Source organism: Ursus arctos, unplaced genomic scaffold (assembly GCF_023065955.2).
Source record: "Ursus arctos isolate Adak ecotype North America unplaced genomic scaffold, UrsArc2.0 scaffold_32, whole genome shotgun sequence".
Classification (NCBI taxonomy): domain Eukaryota; kingdom Metazoa; phylum Chordata; class Mammalia; order Carnivora; family Ursidae; genus Ursus; species Ursus arctos.
This window is the reverse complement of record NW_026623008.1, coordinates 1,324,058-1,347,586: the sequence shown is the minus strand read 5'-3', so window position 1 is coordinate 1,347,586 and position 23,529 is coordinate 1,324,058. Positions and strand designations below refer to the sequence as shown.

General features: G+C 64.4%; 2 protein-coding genes across 2 annotated transcripts; both read left to right on the top strand.

Moving 5' to 3' along the window:
- Window positions 1-3,697: 3,697 nt before the first annotated feature.
- Window positions 3,698-5,094, top strand: HES5 (hes family bHLH transcription factor 5). The gene is made up of 3 exons (XM_026520040.3): window positions 3,698-3,773; window positions 3,863-4,028; window positions 4,111-5,094. Exons 1-3 carry the CDS (start codon window positions 3,720-3,722, stop codon window positions 4,386-4,388), a joined length of 498 nt encoding a protein of 165 aa, XP_026375825.1. The 5' UTR covers window positions 3,698-3,719; the 3' UTR covers window positions 4,389-5,094.
- A 1,797-nt stretch (window positions 5,095-6,891) lies between these two features.
- On the top strand, window positions 6,892-22,687 carry PANK4 (pantothenate kinase 4 (inactive)). The gene is made up of 19 exons (XM_026520020.4): window positions 6,892-7,278; window positions 11,430-11,512; window positions 11,849-12,063; window positions 12,571-12,754; window positions 13,040-13,132; window positions 13,485-13,638; window positions 13,717-13,898; window positions 14,430-14,511; window positions 15,033-15,133; window positions 17,257-17,412; window positions 18,086-18,198; window positions 18,477-18,564; window positions 19,291-19,442; window positions 20,389-20,444; window positions 20,581-20,630; window positions 21,071-21,175; window positions 21,498-21,598; window positions 21,689-21,757; window positions 22,239-22,687. The coding sequence occupies exons 1-19, from the start codon at window positions 7,155-7,157 to the stop codon at window positions 22,450-22,452; spliced, it is 2,322 nt and encodes a 773-aa protein (XP_026375805.1). The 5' UTR covers window positions 6,892-7,154; the 3' UTR covers window positions 22,453-22,687.
- The last annotated feature ends 842 nt before the right edge of the window (window positions 22,688-23,529 follow it).

Below are 23,529 nucleotides of genomic sequence, written 5' to 3'. Positions count from 1 at the left end.
CCAGGTGGTGGCTCCCCGCTTGATTTCTGGGGAACCCCACAGCGCTCCCACGGCGGCCGCATTGTTTCACTTTCCCTGCAAGGAGCCCTCCTCTGGCCTCCTGGGGCCCTACCCACCCCCCACCCCCCACGGAGCCACCGGCCTTGCAGTCAGCCTGGGAGGGGGAGGGGGGGTCATTTAGAAATGGGTTATGGGGGCGCCTGGGTGGCACAGCGGTTGAGTGTCTGCCTTCGGCTCAGGGCATGATCCCAGCGTTATGGGATCGAGCCCCACATCAGGCTCCTCTGCTGTGAGCCTGCTTCTTCCTCTCCCACTCCCCCTGCTTGTGTTCCCTCTTTTGCTGGCTGTCTCTATCTCCGTCAAATAAATAAAAAATAAAATCTTAAAAAAAAAAAAAAAGAAATGGGTTATGGTCCGAGATTCCTGAATTCTAGCATAATCATGCCCAACTAGGGGAGCTCCCCACATTCACAGCAAGGCATCTGTCCTCACTGGCTGTTTCTACCTCACCTCACCCCAGACTTCCTGAGCTCTCCAGGGTGGGGGGCAGGACAAACTCTCCCTCCTCCTCAAAGCCCCAGCTGGAGAAAGGACCCCCCTCCCCATCTGCTGGGGGCCGCCAAGGCAGAGGATCTGACCATCCCCTGCATTGCCGGGCCCTTCTGCGCAAAGCCCACCAGCCTGGAGCGGGTTTCAGCCCTCCCTCAACCCGCCCATCCGCAGCCCCCTCCCCCAGGCCTGGTGGGCCAGCCCCCTCGAGTGGTGTGAGCCAGGAGCCCAAGGAGTTTCCCACACTTTGGCCCCATTCATAGTGTTAAACGGCCCACAAAGGCCAGGCGTGTGCCTTGGAGGCCGCAGAGCTGCCATCTGGCCCGCACGCAGGGAGGGAGCAAGGCTCTCATCCGGCCTAGCTGGGATCTAACACCGTTCATTTCATATCTCCCACAACTGAAAAATGGACCAAAGCTGCTCCAGTTCAGGGGGAGGAGGGAAGAAGGAGGCAGCTCCCCCTCCCCGCCACAGCCCACTCGCCACCCTCACCTCAGGCAGGCCACCCAGGCCCACTGTGGGTGGGTGGGCAGCTGGGGGGTGGTGGGAGCTGGACCACATCTCCTGCACGTGTCTCACTTGGACCAAGAGCCAGCTTGGGAGAGGGGGGTGAGGGCAGGACACAAGCCCTAGCCAACTGCCCCTCCGACGCAGGGGAGGGGGGTGAGGCGGGGAGCAGAAGGGCTTGGCCTGAGGACTGCCCTCACTTGTGGTCAGGGCCCTGGGACCCCCACGGCTAGCAGCCAGACACTTAGGGCACATGTGGGCTTGGACCCGTGTCTAACCAGTGGAGGCTGTGGCCAGGGCCAGGGTGGGCTTGGGGTTTGCTCCCTGCCCCTACCCTCCCTCAGCCCGTAGCTAAGCACTTTCTTGGTGCTGAGTCCCTGGCTGGTAGGGTGTGGGCAATGGAGACACGGGTGACAAAGTCATCCTGTCCCTCCCCACCCTAGCCCACCCCCAGGGAGTGCATAAGCAGGCAAGGTACACACCAAAATATGCCAACTAACCAGCATGAACCCTATTTGGGCTGCAAAAAATGGCCCCACTGAGCCTCACTGGGTCCCCCTCGCAGCCTGCAGGACCTGCCAGCCCACATCAAAGCTGCTAGTCACGGTCCATGTCCAGGGCCGCGGAGCAGAGGGGGGAGCACGTGGCTGCAGCTTGACCATTCCCAGCTTGCTTGGGTGTCCCCTGCCTTTTGCATCAAACTAGAGTCATATCTGGAGTAGGGTCCCATCTGCTCAGAGAGGAGCCCCAGGGTGGGGTGAGGCTGCCCCAGCCCTCAGGGTTACCCGCCTTCCACAGCCAGCCCAGGGCCTCTGTCCCCTTCAAGAGAAGTGCTGTTAGGAGGGAGGAGGAGGAGGAGAAGCTACCATAGGGGTGAACAAGGGCTCCCTACCCTCCCCCTCCAGTCACCTGAAGGTTCTACTCTGGGAGCTCCCCAGCCTAACCCACCCCAGTGGGTGACCAGCTGGCCCATGGGGCAGTCCTGAGCTGGCTCCGAGCCATGCCTTCTCTGGCTGTCAGGATACCGTCCTGCATGCTTCCCGGCTGGGCCCATTGCTGGGAAACCAAAGGCTCCTTGTATACTTTGGGGGTGGGGGAGGGGGAGGGGGGTTTCTGGAGCAGGTCCACCAAGCAAGCCAGTCATAGCTGTGGGTCACTGCCAAGACCCCAGGAGGGGGAAGATCTGACTGCACCCTTGTTAAAGCCCTGCAATCTCTAGTCGCACCTGGACAAGCTCCTGGATTCAAACTCCGGCTAATATGCCCTGATGCCACCTGTCAGCTCCCAGGACAGAGGACCTGCCTGCCCCTGGAACCTGGCTGGGGCCTGCCCTGCCCCAGGAGGAAGCCCCAGCCCCTCCCCCTCAGTCCCTGCAGGATAACTGGAAATCAGAGGAAGATGACTGCTCTGGGCAGAGGGGGGTTCCCAGAGAACCAGGGTCGGGCTGGTGGCCCCAAAGCAGCTGCCGGACCTTGGCTTGGCTGGCCAAACACCAGGATTATCAGTTCTCCCAGTGAAGCCCTAGGGGGCTGTCTGAGCTCATGCAGCATCCGTGTGGGCTCCAGGCCTGTCCTGCTCTGACCCTCATGCCTGCCACCTGGCACCCTTCCTCCCCACCCACTGGCAAATTGCCCGAGGAAAGCAAACCCTAGAAGTGCCCACCAGGCTGGGCATGGGGCAGCGTGCAGCAGAAGCGTCCCCCCACGTCTTGCATGTGTAAGGACCATGCGTGTGCGTCACGCATACCCTTGGAGCCATGCGCTCTCCTGTGCTCCCCGACTCCTACCAGATGGGGTTGGGCGGGACCCCGAGGAGCACCTGCTGGTGCAGAGCCCCCCAGATGCTACTGCCTGATAAGCTGCTCCCAGAAGATGGGGTGCAGCAGACCCTGGGGGGAGTGCCTAGGTGCCAGGCTCCATGCCGGGCGCTTCAGCTGTTCTGCTCCCCTGAAGCTTCCCTGAGCTGAGCCAGGGAAGCATGCCCCCCCCCCTTTTCTAGCTCTGGAGAAGTCACATGGCCCAGGTGACAGCCTGGGACTTATCACCTAGGCCAGCAGTTCTGATCCTAAGAGCTTGGGTCCCTCTTCCCCTTCCACCTGTGCACAGGAAGAGTGTAGCCTCCTCCATTCCATGCGCCCTGGGGGGCAACAGGTCCTTGTCAGGGAGGGTGCCCAAACCACTGGACGCCGCTGCACTAATTCACCTGAAAGCTTTGCCCCACCCAGCCTCTGCCAGCCAGCGGCAGGGAGTCCCCGGGGGAGGGGGAGGAGAGAGGAGAGAGGGGCCGGGGAGGGACACCACTCTTTCCTGCTCCCCCCCCCATCCCCGAGGCCTGGGAAAAGGCAGCATATTGAGGCGCGGGGCTCCCAGCATCAGGCCCCGGGATGCTAATGAGGGCGAGCGCGTTCCCACAGCCCGGACATTGTGCGGAGCGGCCCACCTGCTCCTCAGGGAGCGCCCATTGTGCCCGCGCCAATTCACAGGCAATTCAGCGTGCGCTAATGGGCCGGCGCCTTTGTGCGGCCCGCCAGGCCATTGGCCGCCGAGTGTGGGAACGGCCGCTGCGCCCGGGCCCCAGGCGCCTGCCCGCCGCCGCGCCTATATAGGGCCGGCCGGCCCGCCGCCCGCCACTCCCCGCTCGCCAGCCGCCTCTCTGCGCCAGGCATGGCCCCCAGCACCGTGGCCGTGGAGCTGCTCAGCCCCAAAGAGAAAAACCGAGTAAGTGCGCCGTCCGCCCCCCCCCCGCGCCCCCGCGCCCCCGCGCCCCCAGCGCCCCGGCCGCCGGCTGACGCCCGTGTCCCCCGCAGCTCCGCAAGCCCGTGGTGGAGAAGATGCGCCGCGACCGCATCAACAGCAGCATCGAGCAGCTGAAGCTGCTGCTGGAGCAGGAGTTCGCGCGGCACCAGCCCAACTCCAAGCTGGAGAAGGCCGACATCCTGGAGATGGCCGTCAGCTACCTGAAGCACAGCAAAGGTGAGCCGCCGGCCGCGCCCCCGCCCCCGCCTCCCCGTCCCGTGCCCCGCCCCCACCAATCACCGCGCGCGTCTCCCCGCAGCTTTCGCCGCGGCCACCGGCCCCAAAAGCCTGCATCAGGACTACAGCGAGGGCTACTCCTGGTGCCTGCAGGAGGCCGTGCAGTTCCTGACGCTGCACGCGGCCAGCGACACGCAGATGAAACTGCTCTACCACTTCCAGCGTCCCTCCGCCGCGCCCCCCGCCCCCGCCAAGGAACCCAAGGCCACCGGCCCCGCGGCCCCGCCCGTGCTCACCCCCGCCAAGGCCACCGCAGTTGCCGCGCGCCAGCCCACCTGCGGCCTCTGGCGGCCCTGGTGACCCCGCAGCACTTGCGGGTGGCCACCCCAAGGACCGAAGGGTCAGCCAGCCTGTTCCTCTGGCCCTCCATCCGTCCCTCCTGGGGCTTGGACAGGCCCCCTTCTGCAGAAGGCTCTCTCTCCAGGCTGGCGGGCCAGCAGGAGGGTCATTCTCAAGAGAATGTGCTTGCAGAGTCCTTGTCACTTAGGACAATCAGGGCCCACCTTCTGCCAAGTGTCTGACTCCACGGGGTTGTTCTGTGTTTGCATTTCAGCAAGTGACTTCTGGGAAGTCCCCGCCGCCCGGGGTTCTATGATATTTGTAGGTGTCAGGGGCTCGGTCAGCCGGTGCCTCCACGTGTAGAGGACTTTCTTCCGGGCCTGCCGCTGCTGGGCCAGGGGGCCTGGCGGGTGGGCCGTGCCGTGGGCACATTTGCCTTTTGTGAAGGCGGAACTCAAGGTGTATCCTCATAGGAAAGCGTGTCAGCCTGGATGGGCACAGAAGGACCACGCAGAGCCGTGGCCGAAAGGCCCCTGCATGCACTTGGGGTCTAGTTGGGGCTCATAGTGGGCTTTGTGGGGAGGGTGGGGGTCTCCACCATGATCCTCAAAGGATCCCTGTGTGTGGGTGGGTGCATGCGGGCATGACTTTGTACTCGGAATTTGAACCGTGGGTCACGTGGGAGCCCACGGGCTGGCTCTGGAGACTTCCAATAAAACTTGACTAAGCAGCCCTCGGGTCTGTCCCTTGCGCTGTACGTGTGTTCTTGGCAGCTGCTGGGCGGGGGGTCTGCACGGGCAGAGGGGGGCACACGCTATCATGATACCTGACACCACAAGGTGTCTCTGCCGGTGACCCTCTGGACAAGGAAGAAGGGCTGGTCCTGGCAGAGGGAAGGAGGGAATGTGGCCAGGAGGCAGGCAAGCAGGGCTCAGGCAGGCTGGAAGGAGAACAGGCCCCGTAGGACCCATAGCCCTGTGTGCAGCAGGAGGGGACGCAGTGGGAGACAGGTTTCTGTCCCGGGCCTCTCACTAGCTCCCTGCCGGTGGTGGCGGGGAGAAGTAACGTGACAGCTATAGGGTCTTCCAGCTCTGTTCAGCTGTGGGGGATGCAAAGACCACAACTTGCAGTGGGGCCTCTCTCTGCAGCAAAAGGGGTTTGGCTGGGCCACACACACAGGAAAAGGTGTTTGTCTCCACCCTGGCCTTCCCCACGGCCAGCAGCCCCTGTCCCTGGATGAGCTCCTGGGAGCACCTGCTTGGCTAGTCCATAGGCAGCTACCCTCCCCTCCCTGCAGGCCCACTGCTCGCCAGGACCGAAAAAGGCAGTGGTGGTGATGAACCCGCCAAGGACAGTCCCTCGCCTCGGAAAGGGCACCTATTCTTAGGCAGGCTACTGGATGTTGCTTGTGTCTACAAGAGCCTAAAAGGGCCCAGGCTCCCTAAGGGACAAATCCACCCACGGGGAGTGGAAGGAGCAGCGCGTGGGACCAAAAGGCTTTCGCTTGTCTTCAGAGACAAGGGCCCAGCCTGGCCGTCCTTCCTCTTTGGCACCTCTCCCCACTGACCTCTGAAATCCCTTTCTGCCCACTCTGAGGGGAATCCAAGGCGCCCTCTCCAGGCCAGCCCGGCCTTGCTACAAGGCTTCCCCTTCCTCCCACACACTTACTGCATGTGGGGCAGGCGTGTCAATGAACGGGAGGGGGGCGTGCCTCCTAGCTAGGCCCGCAGCCTCGCATGGCCCAGGGTCCTCGATGCTCCAGGCCTGCATCCTCTGCGAGCAGACCCTCCACACTCTCCCACCCCAGGCCTCCCCACCCAGCGCACCCACTCCTTCGAAGATATTCGCAAGGCTGCCTCTCCAAGGCTGAAGCTCATGGCCCCCTCCCCTGATCACCCCTGGAGTGAGTTTCTGCTGCTCCACAGGCCTGTCTCTGGAGGCCTTGCCAGGCGGCTGGTGACATGCTCAACAGAGGCTGAGGTCCTCAGCCCAGGGTCACCTGGGAATCAGCTGCCAAACCCACCTTAGGGACCCTCTGTCTGCCACCAACACTGTCTGGGCTCTTTCCTAAAGTGCCCAGTGCCCCTGAGGGAGACACATCCCTCAAGGGTCTCCTGGCCATCAGAAGCTTCCCAGCGACTGTGCCTGTCCCACCACCATCTGTGCCCTGCTCCAGCTTCAGGAATTGTTTTGGCTAGTTCCCTGCAAACTCCCATAGACTCCCTGTTTTGCCAAAAGGCAGCCTCCTCCAGGCAGGCTGCCCTGCTTTCCGCTGCATTCTCTGCAGACCTCACCATCAGAGTGAGGGTCTTCCCCAACTGCATGCAGGTGCACCCTCCACCCTGCACAGGGGGCGCCTGGACAGCAGGGTCCCCGATACCCCCATTTTGCATGGGCCTTTTGCAACCCACAATCCTTCGTTCCTGGAGAGCCGGGCTAGTGGGTCACACGCGCCTTATTACAGCTGCACTCACTGAAAAGAGGCAGGTCTTTAGAGCCCCAGGTGCCTCCTCTGCACTAGCTCAGAGTGCTGGACGTCAGCATCTGTCCAGCTCGCTGAAAGAGCAACAAAGACGACAGTCCAGACGTTTTGAGTTGGGCCAACGGCCTCAGGGACCACCGCGCGGGCAAGCCCAGTGGCCCTCCAGCTGCCTGGACCACAGGCGCGGGTGGGGAGGGGCGGGCCCGGGTACCTCATTAGCATAATGTATGCGCGGAAGGCGTTTAGCAGTCAAATATATGCGCATATATCTCCATAGATGATTAGGCTGGCCGGGCACATTCAAAATGGCGGAGTGTGGAGCAAGCGGCAGCGGGAGCAGCGGGGACAGCTTGGACAAGAGCATCACGCTGCCCCCCGACGAGATCTTCCGCAACCTGGAGAACGCCAAGCGCTTCGCCATTGACATAGGTAGCCGCGGGCGGGCGCCGGGAGCTGGGCGGCGCGCGGCGGGCGTGGGCGCCGGCGGCGGAGCCGGCGGGCCGGGGGCGGTGGCAAGGACGAAGGGCGGGGCGCGGGCCGCCGGCGCGCACAGCTTGTCGGACCTTGTAGTCCGCGGCCCGCTGGCGCCCATGTTCGCCGTGGCGGTCGGACTACCGCTCCCGGCAGGCGCCGCGCGGCCAGAGCGAGGCATGCCGGGCCTCGTAGTCCCGCGCGGAGAGGCGGCCGGGCGGCCGGGCGGCCCCTCGGTGGTCCACCTCCGTAGGGTCGGCAGCCGGGCGGGCCTGTGCGGGCCACGAGAGGGGCGCGGGGCCCGCGGTGTGGGGCCGCGCCGACGGCGGGCGGCGTCCAGGGGTCCGGCTGCGGGAACCCTCGGCGAGCTGCCCCCCAGGGCCCAGCCCTAAGCCCTCCCGCTGCAGCCTGGACGACTGACATTTGGCGGGAGTTTGGAAGACCTGGATGTGGACATTGGGCCCTTGCTGGCAGCCTTCAAAAGCTTTTCTGTGCCGCGCGTCCCGCAGGGGTGCCCCCAGGGCCCCGCCCAGCCTCTGCCTGACCTTCCTGCACCAGTCCCGCCCCAGACCCTTATCCCGCACTGGCCCGACACCTCCCAGCAGCCCCCTTTCACAGATGAGGACGCTAAGGGCAGAGAGGTGAACTAAGTTGTTTAAGGTCACCAGCCGTCAGCGGCCAGGTGACCCTGGAATCTGGTCAGCATTGGCACTCGGCTGCTCTGCCCGTGTCCACACAGGGGATGGAAGGCTGTGCCCTGCGGCATGAGGCTCCCGGAGCAGGCCAGGGTGGCCTTGCACACCTGCCCCCCACACACACCTGCCGGGGCCTCAGTTTGCTTGCGCCTGCCAACAGCCAGGTGTAGGCGTTTGCACGTGGTCCCAGCAGGGCAGCCCCAGCCACGTGTGAGACGCCTGACCTGTTGAAGGTGGACAAGTGTGCTCCTGTCCTGGAACAAGTTGGGACGTCCCGGCGGACCTGGCATCCCCTTGCAGCCGCATGCATGTGATGCTGTCTCCACTCCCCTGTTCCGGAGAGTCACTTTAGTATCTGGGGCTTGGGTGGGGGAGGGCGTCCTCCAGGGAGGTGGGGGCCATGGAAAGGTGGGCTGGATCCTGCGTTCACACCTTGCAGACCCTGGGGTTGTGAGGGGCGGTGCTGGGGGGCACTGACCTGGTGGCAGGTGTGAGAACGACCCCGTGTGGAACAGGGCGCAGAATGAGCGTGGGACCTGATAAAACTTCATGCTCGATTGCATGTTGGGCTGGCGAGGGCAAGCTTAGAGGCCCAGCTGAGGGGGTCCTCCACAGCCAGGCCTCCCAGGAGGCCCCTCAGGGCCATGCTCTGTGCATCTTCTGAGACCTGCCTATGCCTCCATGTGACCATGGCCCGGTCGGGGGTGTGCTCCGAGGGCCAGACTTGGTTTTGCTGCACTTACACTTGGGGTGCTGCTCCTTGGGATGAGTCGGCACTTGGCATTTCTGAAGAGCAGCTGAAAATTGGCTTGACACGGGGTTTACGTTAGATGTTCTGTGTGGCCCCCAGGGGCCAGCTTGTAGCCACAGAGTGCAGGCAGTCCAGGAAGCCGTGCCCCGGCTCCAGGGGGTCCCGGCGCCAAGCCCAGGCGGGGTTCCCGGGCACAAGGATGCTCGAAGGGATATTTTTAGTGTCAGCATTCATTTCCCCTCTTTGAAGGTTCCCCTGGGTCTGGGTCCCACGTCTGTGTTTCTCCAAAGGACACGTTCATTGTTACAAAGGACAGACCTTGTGTTCGTTCCCAGGCTGGTGGGAGGTCACCGTTGGGTGTGAGTCCTCAGCCCTGAATGCACCAGTCACTGTGCCTGTCAACAGTCTGCTTTAAAAACAGGCTTCTCCCATTTCCTCTTCCCTCACCCAAGCCTCTTGATCCAGGAAAGCTCAGCTGCTCTGTGTTCTTGGCAGGCCTTTTCCTGTCTCGGACACTCATGTCAGCTGAGTGGATTCCCCACTTTGAAACCACCGGGGATATTCTGTCTGTCAACACAGACTGGGGTATCCTGTCCCCCTTGGTGCCCAAAGTGGAAGGACAGGCCCAGAAGGTGGAAGAGAGGACGGCCCTGTGCCAGGCCCCGTAGGTCTGGACAGGCGGGGAGGTCTTGGCTCAGGGGCTGGAGAAGGGACACGGGAAGGCTGCTCTCGGTCAGAGGCCTTGGCGTCCACCAGAGAGCACAGGGCTGTATGCATTCACCAGCCTGGTCACTGCACCTCTTAGATGTGACATGCCAGGGCCTGTGGCTGGGGCTGGGTTGATTCATTAAATCCAAGGGAGCCTGAGAACAGATGAGCTCTCCTGCTCTCCCGGGGCCCCTGCCGTTCTGCTCTGTGAGCTCACTACGGTTCCGGCTGACCGCCCTGCTCCGCATGTCCCCACTCACCTCCCAGACCCCTGACTGTTCCCTCCCCGGAGGTTGCAGGCAGACGAGTCTGGGCTAATGGCGTTGCCCCATGTGGGGTGCGTGGTGTGGCACACAGACACCGACTTGCCTCCCAGCGTAGCTCCCACAAACCCCAAAACCTCGTATTCGGCTTGTGATTTAAAGCTCACGTAAAGAACACACAACCTGGGGGCACCTGGGTGGCGCAGTCGTTAAGCGTCTGCCTTCAGCTCAGGACGTAATCCCGGCGTTCATGGGATCGAGCCTCACATCAGGCTCCTCCGCTGGGAGCCTGCTTCTTCTCTCCCACTCCCCCTGCCTGTGTTCCCTCTCTCGCTGGCTGTCTCTTTCTCCGTCAAATAAATAAATAAAATCTTAAAAAAAAAAAAAAAAGAACACACACCCTGAAACTGGATTTCCGTGACCGGGGCGGGGGTGGCGTTTATAGTAACTTTGAAAAGTTTCTCAAAGTATATCTTCATCCCTTCGCGTTGCTTGTCTTTTTAGGAAACAGTTCAGAGTGAAGGACACTCCGGGCCAGGATGGGATTGGGGGCAGGGAGGGCGGATAAGGAGGCTTAAGACCAAGTTCTGCCTCTTAAGCCCATGGTCTAGGGATGAGAGTAAGCCTGTGCCCGGGCGTACCGAGCAGGGCTCACCAAGGGCAGGTCGCAGCCCGGAGGCCCTGGTCACGCTGCTGGCGGGTGGGTGGCTCTGGAGGGCGGGCTCCCAACACTGGCTCCTGGCAGCAGATTTCTCTTACCTGGCCGAGCCTCAGCCCTTGGATGTTTCCTGCCGAGGGTGTTTCTCTTACGTTTCCTTGGGATCGTGTCACAAAGCAACTGCGAGAGATTAGCTTCAGCCTCCCGTCAAACGGGGCTCTGCCTCCCCTGGGCCAGCCCACGAGAACCGGGTGGGTCTCAGAGCCGTTCTGCGGAGTCTTCTGCTCCCCTTCCCCATCATCGCGGAGTTGCGCACAGACACACCTGCCACCTCACTCTGCAGATGGAAGTGACTGCTCGGCACGTCTTTTTAAGTGGTCCTGAGACGTGGTTCAGGCAAAGAAAGGCCTCTTCTGCTTCCTGATGGAAGCTGGGCTTCCCCGGGGCGTTCACAAGGCTGGCCAGGGGGAGGAGACCCTGCTGCCGCCTGTGTGGCCTCCCAGCCCAGAGCTGTGAGAGGGTGGGCAGCTCAAATGTTCCTGGTGAAGCAGCCCCCTCGTCCGCCGGTCCACTCCGGGAAAATACTCCTTTTATTGCTTCCCCCTTGTTAGCACGGCCAGTCAGGAGTGCTCGTCAGTGGAAACGGTGCACTTGCCAGCTTCTTCCTTTGAGTCATTTTCAAGATGAGAGTTTGAAACAGAATTTTTCTGAACCACTAATGATCACTGAGGCCTCCTGGAAACAGGACGCTTTCCTTTCTCCTCTAGGACTTGATGCGGAGGGGAAATGGACAGGCTCAAGCCCAGTGTGGTCTGGGGCCAGCGATGGAGCAGGCTTTCTCAAAGACAGCAGAGTGTTTGGGTCTCACAGTTGATTCCCTTCCTCTGGTTGGTGCCCCACAGAGTTTTAGGTTCAAGTTACACCGAGCGCCGTATGCACAGGACCCAGTGTGGCAGAGGAGACCGTGTGCACGGAAGAGCCTCAGTCCCTCCCGTCCTGCCCCTGAATTCGCTCCGTCTGTGTCTCCCCCGCAGGGGGCTCGCTGACCAAGCTGGCCTACTACTCCACCGTGCAGCACAAAGTTGCCAGAGTGCGGTCCTTCGACTACTCAGGCAAGGTGAGCCGCCTGGTGGGCTGGGTTGGCAGGTGAGGGGCTGCCCCAGGCCGCGGGGGGCTCTCATTTTCTCTTTGCCCCCCCCCCACATCAGCTTAGCTTCCTGGACGTTCCTAGTACTCAAATCCCTCCCTGCTCCCTCACTCAGACCCCCTTCCATCCGGGACCCTGGCGGGAGCACCTGAACCGACTCCTTGGGACGCGCGGTCTCTCCCCACCCCTCCACCGGCTCCGCCTCCCACCTGGACGCAGCCCAGAGAGTTGTGCGTGTTCAGGGCCCTCATCTCCACATCTTCCCCTCCCCGAGGGCAGCATGCAGACCCCACCCTGTATCCCCAGGACACAGAGCAAGACCACGAGCCCCCCTACGAGATCTCCGTCCAGGAGGAGGTCACTGCCAGACTGCACTTTGTCAAGTTCGAGAACACCTACATAGAAGCCTGCTTGGACTTCATCAAAGACCACCTCGTCAACACGGAGACGAAGGTCATCCAGGCGACCGGGGGCGGGGCCTACAAGTTCAAGGATCTCATCGAAGAGAAGCTGCGGCTGAGGTCAGCGGGGGCCACGGGCTGGAGGGCGCAGGGACCGCTGGCCTCAGGGTCGGGCTCTGAAGTGGCCACACTCGACCTGCTCTGGGACTAGACTCTGGGTGGGCTGGCAGGAGGCTTCTGGTGGCCAAAGCCTAGGAAGGCCTGAGGGGCCGGCAAGGAGGGAAGGGGGCCCTGCTCCTGCAGCAGCGCTCCCTGTGCTGCTGGGGCAGAGGTTCCTGACGGCTTAGCCCGCATGGGGACCGAGACAGGGGCCGCGCACCGCAGCGGAGGGCTGGGTCTTCAGGTGCGTGCGGCTGGCCCGTCCGAAGCCGTTTGCAGGGTGGAGGGGAAGGGGTCGGCATGAGTTGCCGTGTCAGTTGCGTGTTTGAGAGCCATGCGTGACGGCCCGGCCAGGAGCAGCGCATCCAGGAGGGACCCTGGGGCCCGACAAGCCCGAGTCACGTGCCACGGCACAGGTGCTTTCGGTGGCCCGTGCCGTTTTCAGTGGCCAGGCTCCGTCCCTTGCAGAGTGGACAAGGAGGACGTGATGACGTGTTTGATTAAAGGCTGCAACTTCGTGCTGAAGAACATCCCACACGAGGCCTTCGTGTATCAGAAAGATTCCGACCCCGAGTTTCGATTCCAGACCAATCACCCCAACATTTTCCCGTACCTGCTGGTCAACATCGGTTCTGGAGTCTCGATTGTGAAGGTGAGGTGCACCTCGCAGGGCCCTGCGTGGTTGCCGGGTAGGGATCACCTGGGTACCTGCCGTCTGTTGGGGCAGGCCAGGCCACTGGGGCACAGAGCGGGGTGACTCCCGCCGGCTCTGGCATCGCGGGCGTGCGGCCGCGGGGGGGCGCCCGTGTGGGCTGTCTGGGGGAAGGCGGCGGCCCAGACTCGGCCCTCAGGAATGGTGTTCCCCGTGTGTGCGGACGCCCTGAGCCACCACGCCCCGGGCCCACCCACTCACTCGCCCGCCCTTGCCGCACCCCAGGTGGAGACCGAGGACAGGTTTGAGTGGATCGGTGGCAGCTCCATCGGAGGTGGCACCTTCTGGGGACTCGGGGCTCTGCTCACCAAAACAAAGGTATCCCAGCGCTGGCTCTGCTCAAAGTCCGTGTCCCAGACTTCTCAGGAGAGGGTTGGTGGCCATGAGCCCCGAGGCTGGCGCTGGCGGGGTGGCTGGGGAAGCGGCTCCTCCCCAGGCCTCATCCTGGCGGTGTTTCTCGGTTGCCCCAGGACGGCTGTCCGAGCCGCCGGTCTCGCCTGGGGTGGGGGGCGGGGGGCGGCCGCGGAGCCCCGCCTACCTCCTCCCCGCTTCGGTCCCGGGTGGCGGGAGGGCAAGCGGGAGGGCCTCTGGACCCCGCCCGCCGCGGACTGCTCCGCGGGCTGAAGGGATGCCAGCAGCGCACGCACTCGCGTCCGCCCCGTCCCCACAGAAGTTCGACGAGCTGCTGCACTTGGCCTCCAAGGGCCAGCACGCCAACGTGGACATGCTGGTGCAGGACGTCTACGGCGGGGCGCACCAGACCCTGGGGCTGAGCGGCAACCTCATCGCCAGCAGCTTCGGGAAGTCGGCCACGGCCGACAGAGGTACCTGCCCCCCACGCTCCCCGCGCGCTGGCGGCCCCGCGCCCGGCCTCGCCCGGCAGCGCCTGCCTGTGCCCGCAGAGTTCTGCAAGGAGGACATGGCCAAGAGCCTGCTGCACATGATCAGCAACGACATCGGGCAGCTCGCCTGCCTGCACGCCCGGCTCCACCGCCTGGACCGCGTGTACTTCGGCGGCTTCTTCATCCGGGGCCACCCGGTCACCATGCGCACCATCACCTACAGCATCAACTTCTTCTCCAAGGTGACCGAGCTCCGCCCCCCGCCCCGCCCCCGCCTCCGCTGCCCGCGGCGCTCCTCCCGGGTGCTCGCCAGGGGCGCTTCGGAGCCGGCGGCCGGGGGGCGAGGGGGGCCCCCGCCAGCTCTTCTCGGGCCCCTGCCCCTTTCGTCTGGTGGCTCCAGCGCCCTGCTCCCGGGCGCCGTGGCCGTCCTGGAGTTGGGCACGATGCCAGCAGAGAGCACGCTGCGGGCGGTCTCCCCCATGGACGAGCTGAGCTTTGAGACTTGCTCCGCGGGACCGCTCTGGGCCGGGCCTGCAGGTGGGGGGACTGGGTGGGTGCTGTTTTGTGGAAGAAGTTACTCACCCTCAGATTTCTCCAAATGACAAGCTTTTAACTTCTGCGCTGAATGCGGTTTCGTTGACAAGTGCATTGCAGACTTTTCCGGAAGCCTCTGCCGCGTAGAGAGAGGCCGTCTGCGATGGCTTGGTTTAGAACCGCCCAGACTTCACCTCGTGTGAGGGAGAGGCCAGCTCAGGTGGGGTTTTACCTGGCAGGGGGAAGTCCAGGCCCTGTTCCTGAGACACGAAGGCTACCTGGGAGCCATCGGAGCGTTTCTTAAAGGAGCAGAACAAGACAGTGAGTCGAGCGGCCGCGGCGGTGTTATGTCTGGGCAGTGCAGGGCACAGGGGGAGTGAGAAGCCGCGGAGGCCGTGCGAGTGGGTCTCTAACCTTCCCAGGGAGACGCTGGCCCACCACCTTCAGTTTCCCTCTGAAATAGTCGGCGGGGGGGCAGCTAGCCCTCTGCAGCAGCTCTTCCGAGGGGTCAGTTGTGTGCCGCGTGACTGACTACGGCGGGGGGAGGGGTGGCCTGTGGGTGACAAGGGCAAGGGAACATGCCTGGGCAGCCTGCCCTCTTTGAAGGACGCTTGGAGGGTGTGATTGGAAAGGGCGGGGCAGGCAGCTCTAAGAAGCTTGGAAAGGTCCAAGTAATCATTTTAGGGGGTTCACGGGGTTTCAGCACTAGGGAGAGAGACCACGAGGGAGAGAGCCCCAGGCTCCCTTGGTGCTGCAGGGGACCTTCCGTGGCGGTCGGGCTGTCCTGGGGTGTGGGCACAACGTGGTACCCCTGGGGTGACCCCTGGTTTTCCCCCGTCCAGACCCTAACCAGTACAGCTGGGGAGAGAACTACGCAGGCAGCTCTGGGCTGATGAGCTCATCCCCGGAGCTCTGCCCGACGCAGCGGGCGAGGAGCGGCACCGTAAGTGCGGGGCCCTTGCTGGGGTCAGGTTCTGACACCCCCTCTCCGGGTGCAGACTGGCCACTGACCGACTGTGGACATCAAGGCAGCAGAGAAGCATGGGCGCTTGCTTCTTCCCTCCTCAGGCTCTTAGCATTTCTGTGTTTTCCAAACGTTCCACGGGAGCCCCAAGACCGTGCAGTCCAGTCCCCGTGTTTGCGGGGAGAGCACGGGATGCGCTTCCCCAGGATTGTGACGTCACTGGCAGCAGGGTCAGGGTTAAACCCAGAGCCTCAGGCACCAGCCCAGGCCCCTTCCCTTAGATCATATTCCCTGCCTGATGGTTTCAAACCGGACAGAAGGACAGAGTCTGTTGTCCTGGAAGTTTCCTGCCCATTCCTCAATGCCCAGCTGGGGAGACGCCCACGTGACTGAGCAGGGCTCCTCCGGCCTGCTGAACAGGCATACAGGGTCTCCCACCAGGACCAGTGTCAGCTAGACACAGGACGCTGCCACCCTGCCCGTCCTGGGGAAATCACAGGCTGGCTAAGGACGTCCCCCCAAGTGGCATGTTACTGTTGTAAGTCTCTGAGCACCTAGCAGAGCTCGGCACTGGGCTGGAGAACCCGCTGGACGAGTCCAGGCAGCTAGTCCGGGCACACGAGCCTCCTTCAGGACCAGCCTGCTGGCTTTTCAGATGCAGAGCTGACTTTCGGTTATAGACGCAGATTCTCTTCCTAGTTGGCGTAAGCATCTTGCGGCTGTGCGTGATTCAGTCATGACTGCCCCGGGGAGAACTCCCTCCACGGCCCCTCGCCCCGGGCCTGGCCGGAGCAGGTGACTGACACGCAAAGCGTCTCTGCATCTTTGATCCCCGACTTCTGATTTGTGGATTCCTACCTTAGGATCGTAAGGCCAGATGGATACGTGAGCAGGGAAGGCGTGTGTGAGAGCTGCGGTGTGTGCCGGCTCGTTCCCCGCCCGCACTCTGCGCCTCACGCACCCGTCGCGCTGGGTCTGCGTGTGGCCTGTGAGGCGGGCGGAGGCCCCACTGCACACGGGGTGCGTGGAGCCGACAGAGGCAAAGCTAAGGTTTGAACTGCTTGGCAGGTAGCGGGGGAGCTCCTGAAGACCGGGCTGAGGCCCCAGACATGGTGACCATCCACTTTCCTGCATTGCCTGGGAATGTACCAGCCATCTCCTGGCTGAGCTTCCCGTCATTTGGGGCATCCCGAAAGCCAGCGTGTCCCCCAGGTGGCAGCTCCTGTGCAGACGCCACGCGCGGAGCACACCGGCTTCTCACCGCCGAGCCTGCCGATCAGCGCCACCGGCGGACGAGGGCCACATGGGGTGCACGGCGGCGTGGCTGGCCCTTCCCTAGAGAGCAGGGAGAGGGCCACCGGGCATGCGCCGAGGGAGGTGTGAGCAGGTAGTGAGGACCGGGGCTGGCGCACACACCAGCTTCGTCCTAACAACGTAGAACTTAAAACACCAGCTAGCCGAGTGACCGCTCCTTCTGGAGCAACTGGAGCGCGTGCCCAGTGCTGGCGGTCACAGGTAGCACGACGGGCATGACGGGGCCCACCCCCTCGGCACAGCCTCCCCGGCTGGTTTCAGTCCCAGGCTGTGTGATGGGCACCCGTGCTGTGGAGAGGAAGGAGCCAGTGTGGGGGCCTGGACTGCCCGCTCCAGGGAGTCCCCGCAGCCTTGCCATGGGCACTGTACCATGGGAGTCACAAAACTAGTGCCTGCTGGGCAGTGAGTGGGGGCCACGCCTGCGGAGCCCGGAGTAGGAGGAACAGGGTCTGGAAGTGCAGCCCGTGTTGGGGGGAGAGGGGCACACGCTGGTGCGGGAGCCCCCGGCCACAGGGCCACCGTTTGGCAGGAATACCGGCAGAGCCTCTGGGGGGAAGCTGCACACGTGGGAGGAAGGTGGCCTCTGTGCGACTGGGCAGACTCGGGATCCGGGGAGCCTGGCTCTGGGTGCCGAGGCCGGGAAGGGCTGCAAGGAAGGTGCACGGGGTCCGGGAAGAACAGCTTGTCCGCTGCGGCCTCATCCGGTCCTAAGTTCTAAGACTCGCACGAGGGGTTTCAGTCTTCTGGAACCACCCAGCCGACGCATACACCGTCTCTCGCCCTCCCAGTTTGACTTGCTGGAGATGGACCGGCTGGAGCGACCGCTGGTCAACCTGCCACTCCTCCTGGACCCATCTTCCTATGTGCCCGACACGGTCGACCTGACGGACGACGCCCTGGCCCGCAAGTACTGGCTCACCTGCTTCGAGGAGGCCCTGGATGGGGTGAGGGCTTGGGGTGGGCCGGGCGCCCCTGGGGACGAGAGACAGGCGTCTCTGGAAACCTAGGGCTCCCGAGGCGCAAGCGACAGGTGGTGAAGGAGGAGGGGGTGTGCTCCAGTGGCCGTGGGGTGTGCGTTGGAGTTTGAGGGGTGATTCCTATTCCTCAGATGTAAACGGGACCCCAGGGGTTTATTGGGTCCGCACGTGGGGGCGTGCTCCCGCGAGGCCCGTCTCTCACAAGCATGCCGAATCCGTGCTGGTGACAGCATTTCTTCAAAGGCACACGATGTGTGCAGCGTCGGGGCACCTGCACTTGGACTCCAGGCTCTGGTGGGTCGCGTCTCAGGCCTTCACGGCCCCCGGGGAGCAAGCATCTCTCCTCAAGCCTTGCAGGTCCCTGGGCTCTGTCCTCAGAGTGAGGACCCCCAGCCGCGGACCCTGCGCAGCCTTCGAGGATGGTCCTGAGCCACCCGTCCCGCCGGCACGGCCAGAGCTCGTCCTGGGCCATGTGGTTCCAAGCCTGGGCTGGCGGCTAGCGGTGACCCCGTTCCCACCCCGCAGGGGAAAGCCACCGGGACACCGCCAGTAGCCATGGCCCTGTGCATGGGGATGTGCCCAGACCACGGCCCTGGCCGGGCCGAGGCCAGGGCTGTGCTGAGTGCCCTGTGCTCGGCAGGTGGTGAAGCGTGCTGTGGCCAGCCAGCCAGGCTCAGTGGACGCCACGGAGAGGGCGGAGAAGTTCCGGCAGAAGTACTGGGGCAAACTGCAGACGCTGCGGCACCAGCCCTTGTGAGTGTCCCGAGGCCCCGGGCGCAGCCGTGCGGGCGGCTGCCTCTGCGGGGAAAGTGCACTCCGCCTGCGGGCCGGGCTCCCGATAGCCACCCCCGGGGCTGCCGTGTGCCACCGCCCATCCCTCTGCCCCCACGCGCTCTGGGCCGCTCTGCTGCTTTGCCTGATGCTCCCGTGGTGGCCCGGCCCCGCGGAGACGCCCTCGGGGGCAGAGGTGACGGTGGGCCGCATGCTTGGCCGTCGACCCCTGAGCTGCCCTTCTCCCGCCTCTTCCCCAGTGCTTACGGGACCCTGACCGTGCGCAGCCTCTTGGACACGAGGGAGCACTGTCTGAATGAGTTCAACTTCCCAGACCCCTACTCCAAAGTGAGTGCTGCCTAACCGTGCTGGGTTGGCACCCGCGAGGGGGCACAGGCAGCAGGGAGCAGGGACGCGACCTGGCCTGCTTCCCACGAGTGTGGGGTGGCCTCTTAGTGGACAGCGCCTGCTAACAAGCCGAGGGTTGGAGGCGTCGCCCGTGTCTGGCCTGGTGGGGTTGGCTTATTCTCTCAAAGTTGGCGTTTGTGGACGCCAGTCCTGCCCTCGCAGGCAACAAGCCAGCCAGAGCGCAGCAGCTGGCCGAGAGGCGCCACCCTCCTCCTCGGGCCATTCTGCCCAGGTGGCGTGTGCCTGGGGATGGCGGCCCGGTTCAGAGCCAGCGCTGCACCCTGTTCCCGCCTCCCCTGCCCTTGGACGGAGCGTCTGGTGATGGGGTGCTGGGCGCGGTGAGGGTCTGAGTCCTGCGCCGTGGCCCTTCTCTGTCCTGCGGGGCCACAGCACGACCACACTGGGGCCCCCCTTGTGAGGTTTAAGTGTGCGTGGGCCCGGGCGCCACCCGAGTCCTGCCCGCAGCCGCACTGTTCCCTGTCAGCACGCGCTCACATCCTGGTTTGCGTGAGCTCCTGTGACAGAGCGCTGGACGTTCTGTCCCCTCAGGGTGGGTTTGTGGTCACGTCCCCAGCAGGGCGCCGTCGCTCTGCCTTGTCTGCCGAGGGCCCGAGGGAGGCAGGGCCACGCCTTCGCTCCTGACCAGCGCCTCGCCTCTCCCCACAGGTCAAGCAGAAGGAAAACGGGGTCGCACTAAAGTGTTTCCCGAGGGTGATCCGCTGTCTGGACGCCTTGGGCTGGGAGGAGAGGCAGCTGGCCCTGGTGAAAGGTTTGCTGGCGGGGAACGTCTTCGACTGGGGAGCGAAAGCTGTCTCTGAGTAGGTGCCCGCAGCCTTCACGGCCCTTCCACGCTTCAGCCCTGCCCCTGCCTGCTCACTCTGGTTCGGGCTCAGGGCCACGGCCCGTCCTGTCCCCCTCGGCCACATGCGGTGGCCCAGCTTGGCCCCCGAGGAGTGGCAGTGGGGGGACGGGGGGATGGGGTCCCGGTGCCCTGGGCGTAGCTGGGGGCGTGAGTGGCCCCGGGAATGACTGGCGGCTCTCCCGGCCCTGCTGCCCAGAGCCCATTTAGAGCAGGCACGCGGAGAGCTGGGGTGTGGATTTGGGGGCTGACGTTTTCAGACGTAGAAACCCAAACCCAGGCTTAGCACGATGGAGGAGGAAGCAAACAAAACTTGATGTTTGAAATTGGGCGAAGGAGGTGCTTTCGAAGGAGCCTGTGGACTCCTGTGGGAAGGCGCGCCCCGGGCCCCCTGAGCACCCGGGCCTGGGCTCTCGGTCTGGGAGTGCTGTAAGAGTTCCCAGGGGCCCTGAGGCAGTGGCACCCCAGCCCGGCCCTGGGCCTTGCCAGCTAGCCCGCCCACCACAGAGCAAGCCTCTCCCTTTGCTGGGCGCTCTGTCCCCCGCCTGGTGTCCTGTCCTGGCCCTTGCTGGGTCCACATTGAGAAGAGCCTTCCGCCCCCCTCCCGCTCACCCTTGTCACTCTCTGTCCCTTTGGGTGGCACATTGGGGCAGGTGCCACGTGAGGCTGGCGCTGACTGAGGGCCTTGCCAGAGGCTGCCATGCACTCGGGACCCCTCCCCCCCACCCCCGGCCCGTGTTCTGGAGCGGGGGTTGCCCAGACCGCCGCTGCTCCAGGGCCTGTAAGACTCCCCGCTGCCGATCCTAGCACGCTCGGCCGGTTCGGGAAAGGCTTCATCTGGGCTCTCCAGTGAATGCTGTAAGCTGAGGTGTGGGGTTTTTCGTGACTTGTTCTTCCCCACGCAGCGTCCTTGAATCTGACCCCCAGTTTGGCTTTGAGGAGGCGAAGATGAAGCTACAAGGTAGGGGCACCCAGGGCTCCGGGCCTGCGCTGGAGCTCGCCCTGCAGGGGAGGGAGCTAGCGAGGGCACGGCTGCGCGGGTGGTGGTGGGGATGCCTGCGGGGGACGGTGTGGCTGACCGCGCCCGTGTCCCACAGAGCGGCCGTGGCTCGTGGACTCCTACAGCAAGTGGCTTCAGAGGCTGAAGGTACACACGGCGGCCCCGCCCCTGCCCCCCCCCCCCCCCCCCCCCCCCCGCCCCTGGCGCCAGGCCGCACCCTCAAGGCCCGGGAGGCAGGGAGGGCCGCGGGAGGTGGCGCGGGGCTGCCCCGGGGCAGTGCGCTAAGGGCCCTCCCGGAGTCTTACGTCGCAGCCCGCTCCCCTGGACGCTGAGCTGGGGGCCTGAGCTCCCTGCCCCCTGCTCTAGCCTGACTCCCGCAGGCTCTATGGTTAGGTCAGTGGCCGCGGCTCCGAGGTCATTGGGGCCACAGTTCTGGAAGAGGCACAGGCGCCCTGCCCCCCCAGCACCCCAGCGCCCGTGGGAGCCAGCAGCCCTCGGCCTCGGCCTGCGGGGAGTGTGGAGCACGGAGCTGTCTGCAACGCTTGGACGCGCTGTTCCCGACTGAACGTCCTGGTTTTGTCTTACAGGGGCCCCCTCACAAATGTGCCTTAATTTTCGCAGATAACAGTGGAATAGACGTCATTTTGGGAGTCTTCCCCTTTGTCAGGGAGCTTCTCTCTAGAGGGACGGAGGTGAGCGTCCAGGCCGCGGCGGGACCCCTGCCCTGGGCCCACCACTCGCAGTGGGGTTGGCGCCGTCGTGGCCTCTGTGTGGGGCAGGTAGGTTCGGGTGAGCCTCGTCACACCACGGACCTTGGGTCAGCCTGACCGCAGTGTTCTGGGGCCGTCTTCATCCCGACCCGGGAGCCGGCCCTCCTGGAGGCCACCGAGCAGTGAGAGGTCATCGGGGGTTGTGCTGCTCCGCCGGCAGCCCCGGGTGGGCAGGCGAGCAGAGGCTGGCTCGGTGCTGGGCTGTGGCCAAGGTCCCTACAAAGCTCGGGGCATCCTGCCGCAGGTCATCTTGGCGTGCAACTCGGGACCCGCCTTGAATGACGTGACCTACTGCGAGTCCCTCATCGTGGCCGAGCGCATCGCGGCCATGGACCCCGTCGTCCAGTAAGCTGGCCGGGAGCCCGGGGGTCCTGCCCGGAGAGGGGGGGCACGGTGGGCGTGTCTGGGCGTCAACTGACCCCTTGTGCTCGGCAGCTCGGCGCTCAGAGAGGAGAGGCTGCTGCTGATGCAGACGGGCTCCAGCTCCCCGTGTCTGGACCTCAGGTACCCGAGGCAGCCACACGCCCGCCCCCGGCAGGCTGGGGGCCTGGGCCAGGGGGCTCGGGACCCGTTGGCTGCACCGTGGGCTGGGTGTACCTTGTCTGGTGGAGGAGCAGATGCCCCCGGGCCCCCCGGCTCAGACGCCTGGGTCGGCCCTGAGGATCCTAGAGCATGAGAACCTGGCCATCAGGAGCCGGCCCGGGGCTGGAATGATTCTTGGGGCTGACCTCCTCCCCTGCTGTCAACCAGGAAGGGGGATTTCATCAGTCCCACATAGAGAGGCGGCATCGGGCCCAGTTTGCAGTGGGGGGGATGGTGATTTCAGCCCAGGGACGTAGCAGAGGTCTGGGGGCCCCAGGCATTCTTACCAGTCGCTGCCCTTGTGGGGACGGTGGGGACGCAGGGTGTGGTGTCCCCCGGGGGCAGCTCGGTGCAGGGGCGAGGCCCCACCACCCCCGCCTCACCAGCCCCTTCCTCCCCGAAGCCGCCTGGACAAGGGGCTGGCCATGCTGGTTCGGGAGCGAGGCGCAGACCTAGTGGTCATCGAGGGCATGGGCCGCGCCGTGCACACCAACTACTACGCGGCCCTGCGCTGCGAGAGCCTCAAGCTGGCCGTGCTCAAGAACTCCTGGCTGGCCGAGCGGCTGGGCGGCCGGCTCTTCAGCGTCATCTTCAAGTACGAGGTCCCGGCCGAGTGAGGCCCTGCCCTGCCGGCTGTTCTGCTCGTCGCTTGTCGGGAATGTATTTCGACTTCAGCAGGGAAACCACGTTCAGATCAAAAGTTGCTGTCGTGCCCGGGACTCGGAGCCAGGCGCACCCAGGCGTGAGAGTGGCACTTACGGCGCTGGGGTCTTTAATGCTGCCGTGTTCGTGGTGGGAGACGCAACTGTTGTCCAGTGAGACACTCGTATTGGAATATATTTAACTGTGAAATAATCTTTTATATATATATATGCACATATATGTATAGATGTAAATCCGCGCCCGCATCTCCGGCAGGTCAGCGGGGGCTCGGGGCGCGCACCGAATAGAGGCTGGAGTGACGTCAGACCATGCCGTGTGCTTGCGCAGAGAGCGGCCCTGTGAGCCCTTCCCCAGGGCGGCCGGGAGCAGGCTCTTGCCCTCGCTCACTGCTGGAGCCCCTAGGCCGGACGTCGTGTGGCTTCCTGTGTCGCTGCCCCCCACCCCGCCAGCGTGGCTGTCAGGGAAGGTCGTCCTGTGCACCCGCAGCCCACTGCACCCGGGACAGATGGGCCGGGCTGCGCCACACTCGGGACTGGAGGCGGCAGCCACGGAGGGCCATCAAGGGCTCTCGGGCCTGATGGAGCCGATCCGATGCCGAGCCCAGAGCCCTGTTCTTGGCGGGCGCCTCGCTGGGCTAGGCCCTGGGACGGCTGAGTGCTTAACCTTCCCGCAGGGTGTGTGCCGGAGCCACGGCCGCCGCATCGTCGCAGGACTGCTGCCCGTGCATGTGCTGGACGGGGCTTTGCTCAGTCACCTGGGAGCCAGCCTCGGAAGGCGGCCGACCCCATCCTGGACTGTGCACACTCTTGCGTGGGGCCGTGATCACTCCTGCAGCATTCCAGGCCCCCCAGTGACCCACACACGTGTCACCCCAGCCCCATGTGGCAGTGACTCCCAGCTGCTGCTTTGGCCGGGTCGGGTCTGTGCCCCAACCGGCAGCCAGCCTCAGCGCCCCCGGTGGCCCCGCAGGGGGTCTCCATTAACCCCGACACCCCCCCCACAAGGGTCCCCCTGCCTCAACCCCACCACGG

Bases quoted from the DNA above. Each gene is read 5' to 3' on its own strand.
- HES5 (XM_026520040.3), top strand. From the start codon at position 3,720: ATGGCCCCCAGCACCGTGGCCGTGGAGCTGCTCAGCCCCAAAGAGAAA. The intron at 3,774-3,862 runs GTAAGTGCGCCG...TGTCCCCCGCAG, and splicing joins GCCCCAAAGAGAAAAACCGA to CTCCGCAAGCCCGTGGTGGA. The intron at 4,029-4,110 runs GTGAGCCGCCGG...GTCTCCCCGCAG, and splicing joins CTACCTGAAGCACAGCAAAG to CTTTCGCCGCGGCCACCGGC.
- PANK4 (XM_026520020.4), top strand. From the start codon at position 7,155: ATGGCGGAGTGTGGAGCAAGCGGCAGCGGGAGCAGCGGGGACAGCTTG. The intron at 17,413-18,085 runs GTGAGGGCTTGG...TGTGCTCGGCAG, and splicing joins TCGAGGAGGCCCTGGATGGG to GTGGTGAAGCGTGCTGTGGC. The intron at 18,199-18,476 runs GTGAGTGTCCCG...CCTCTTCCCCAG, and splicing joins ACGCTGCGGCACCAGCCCTT to TGCTTACGGGACCCTGACCG.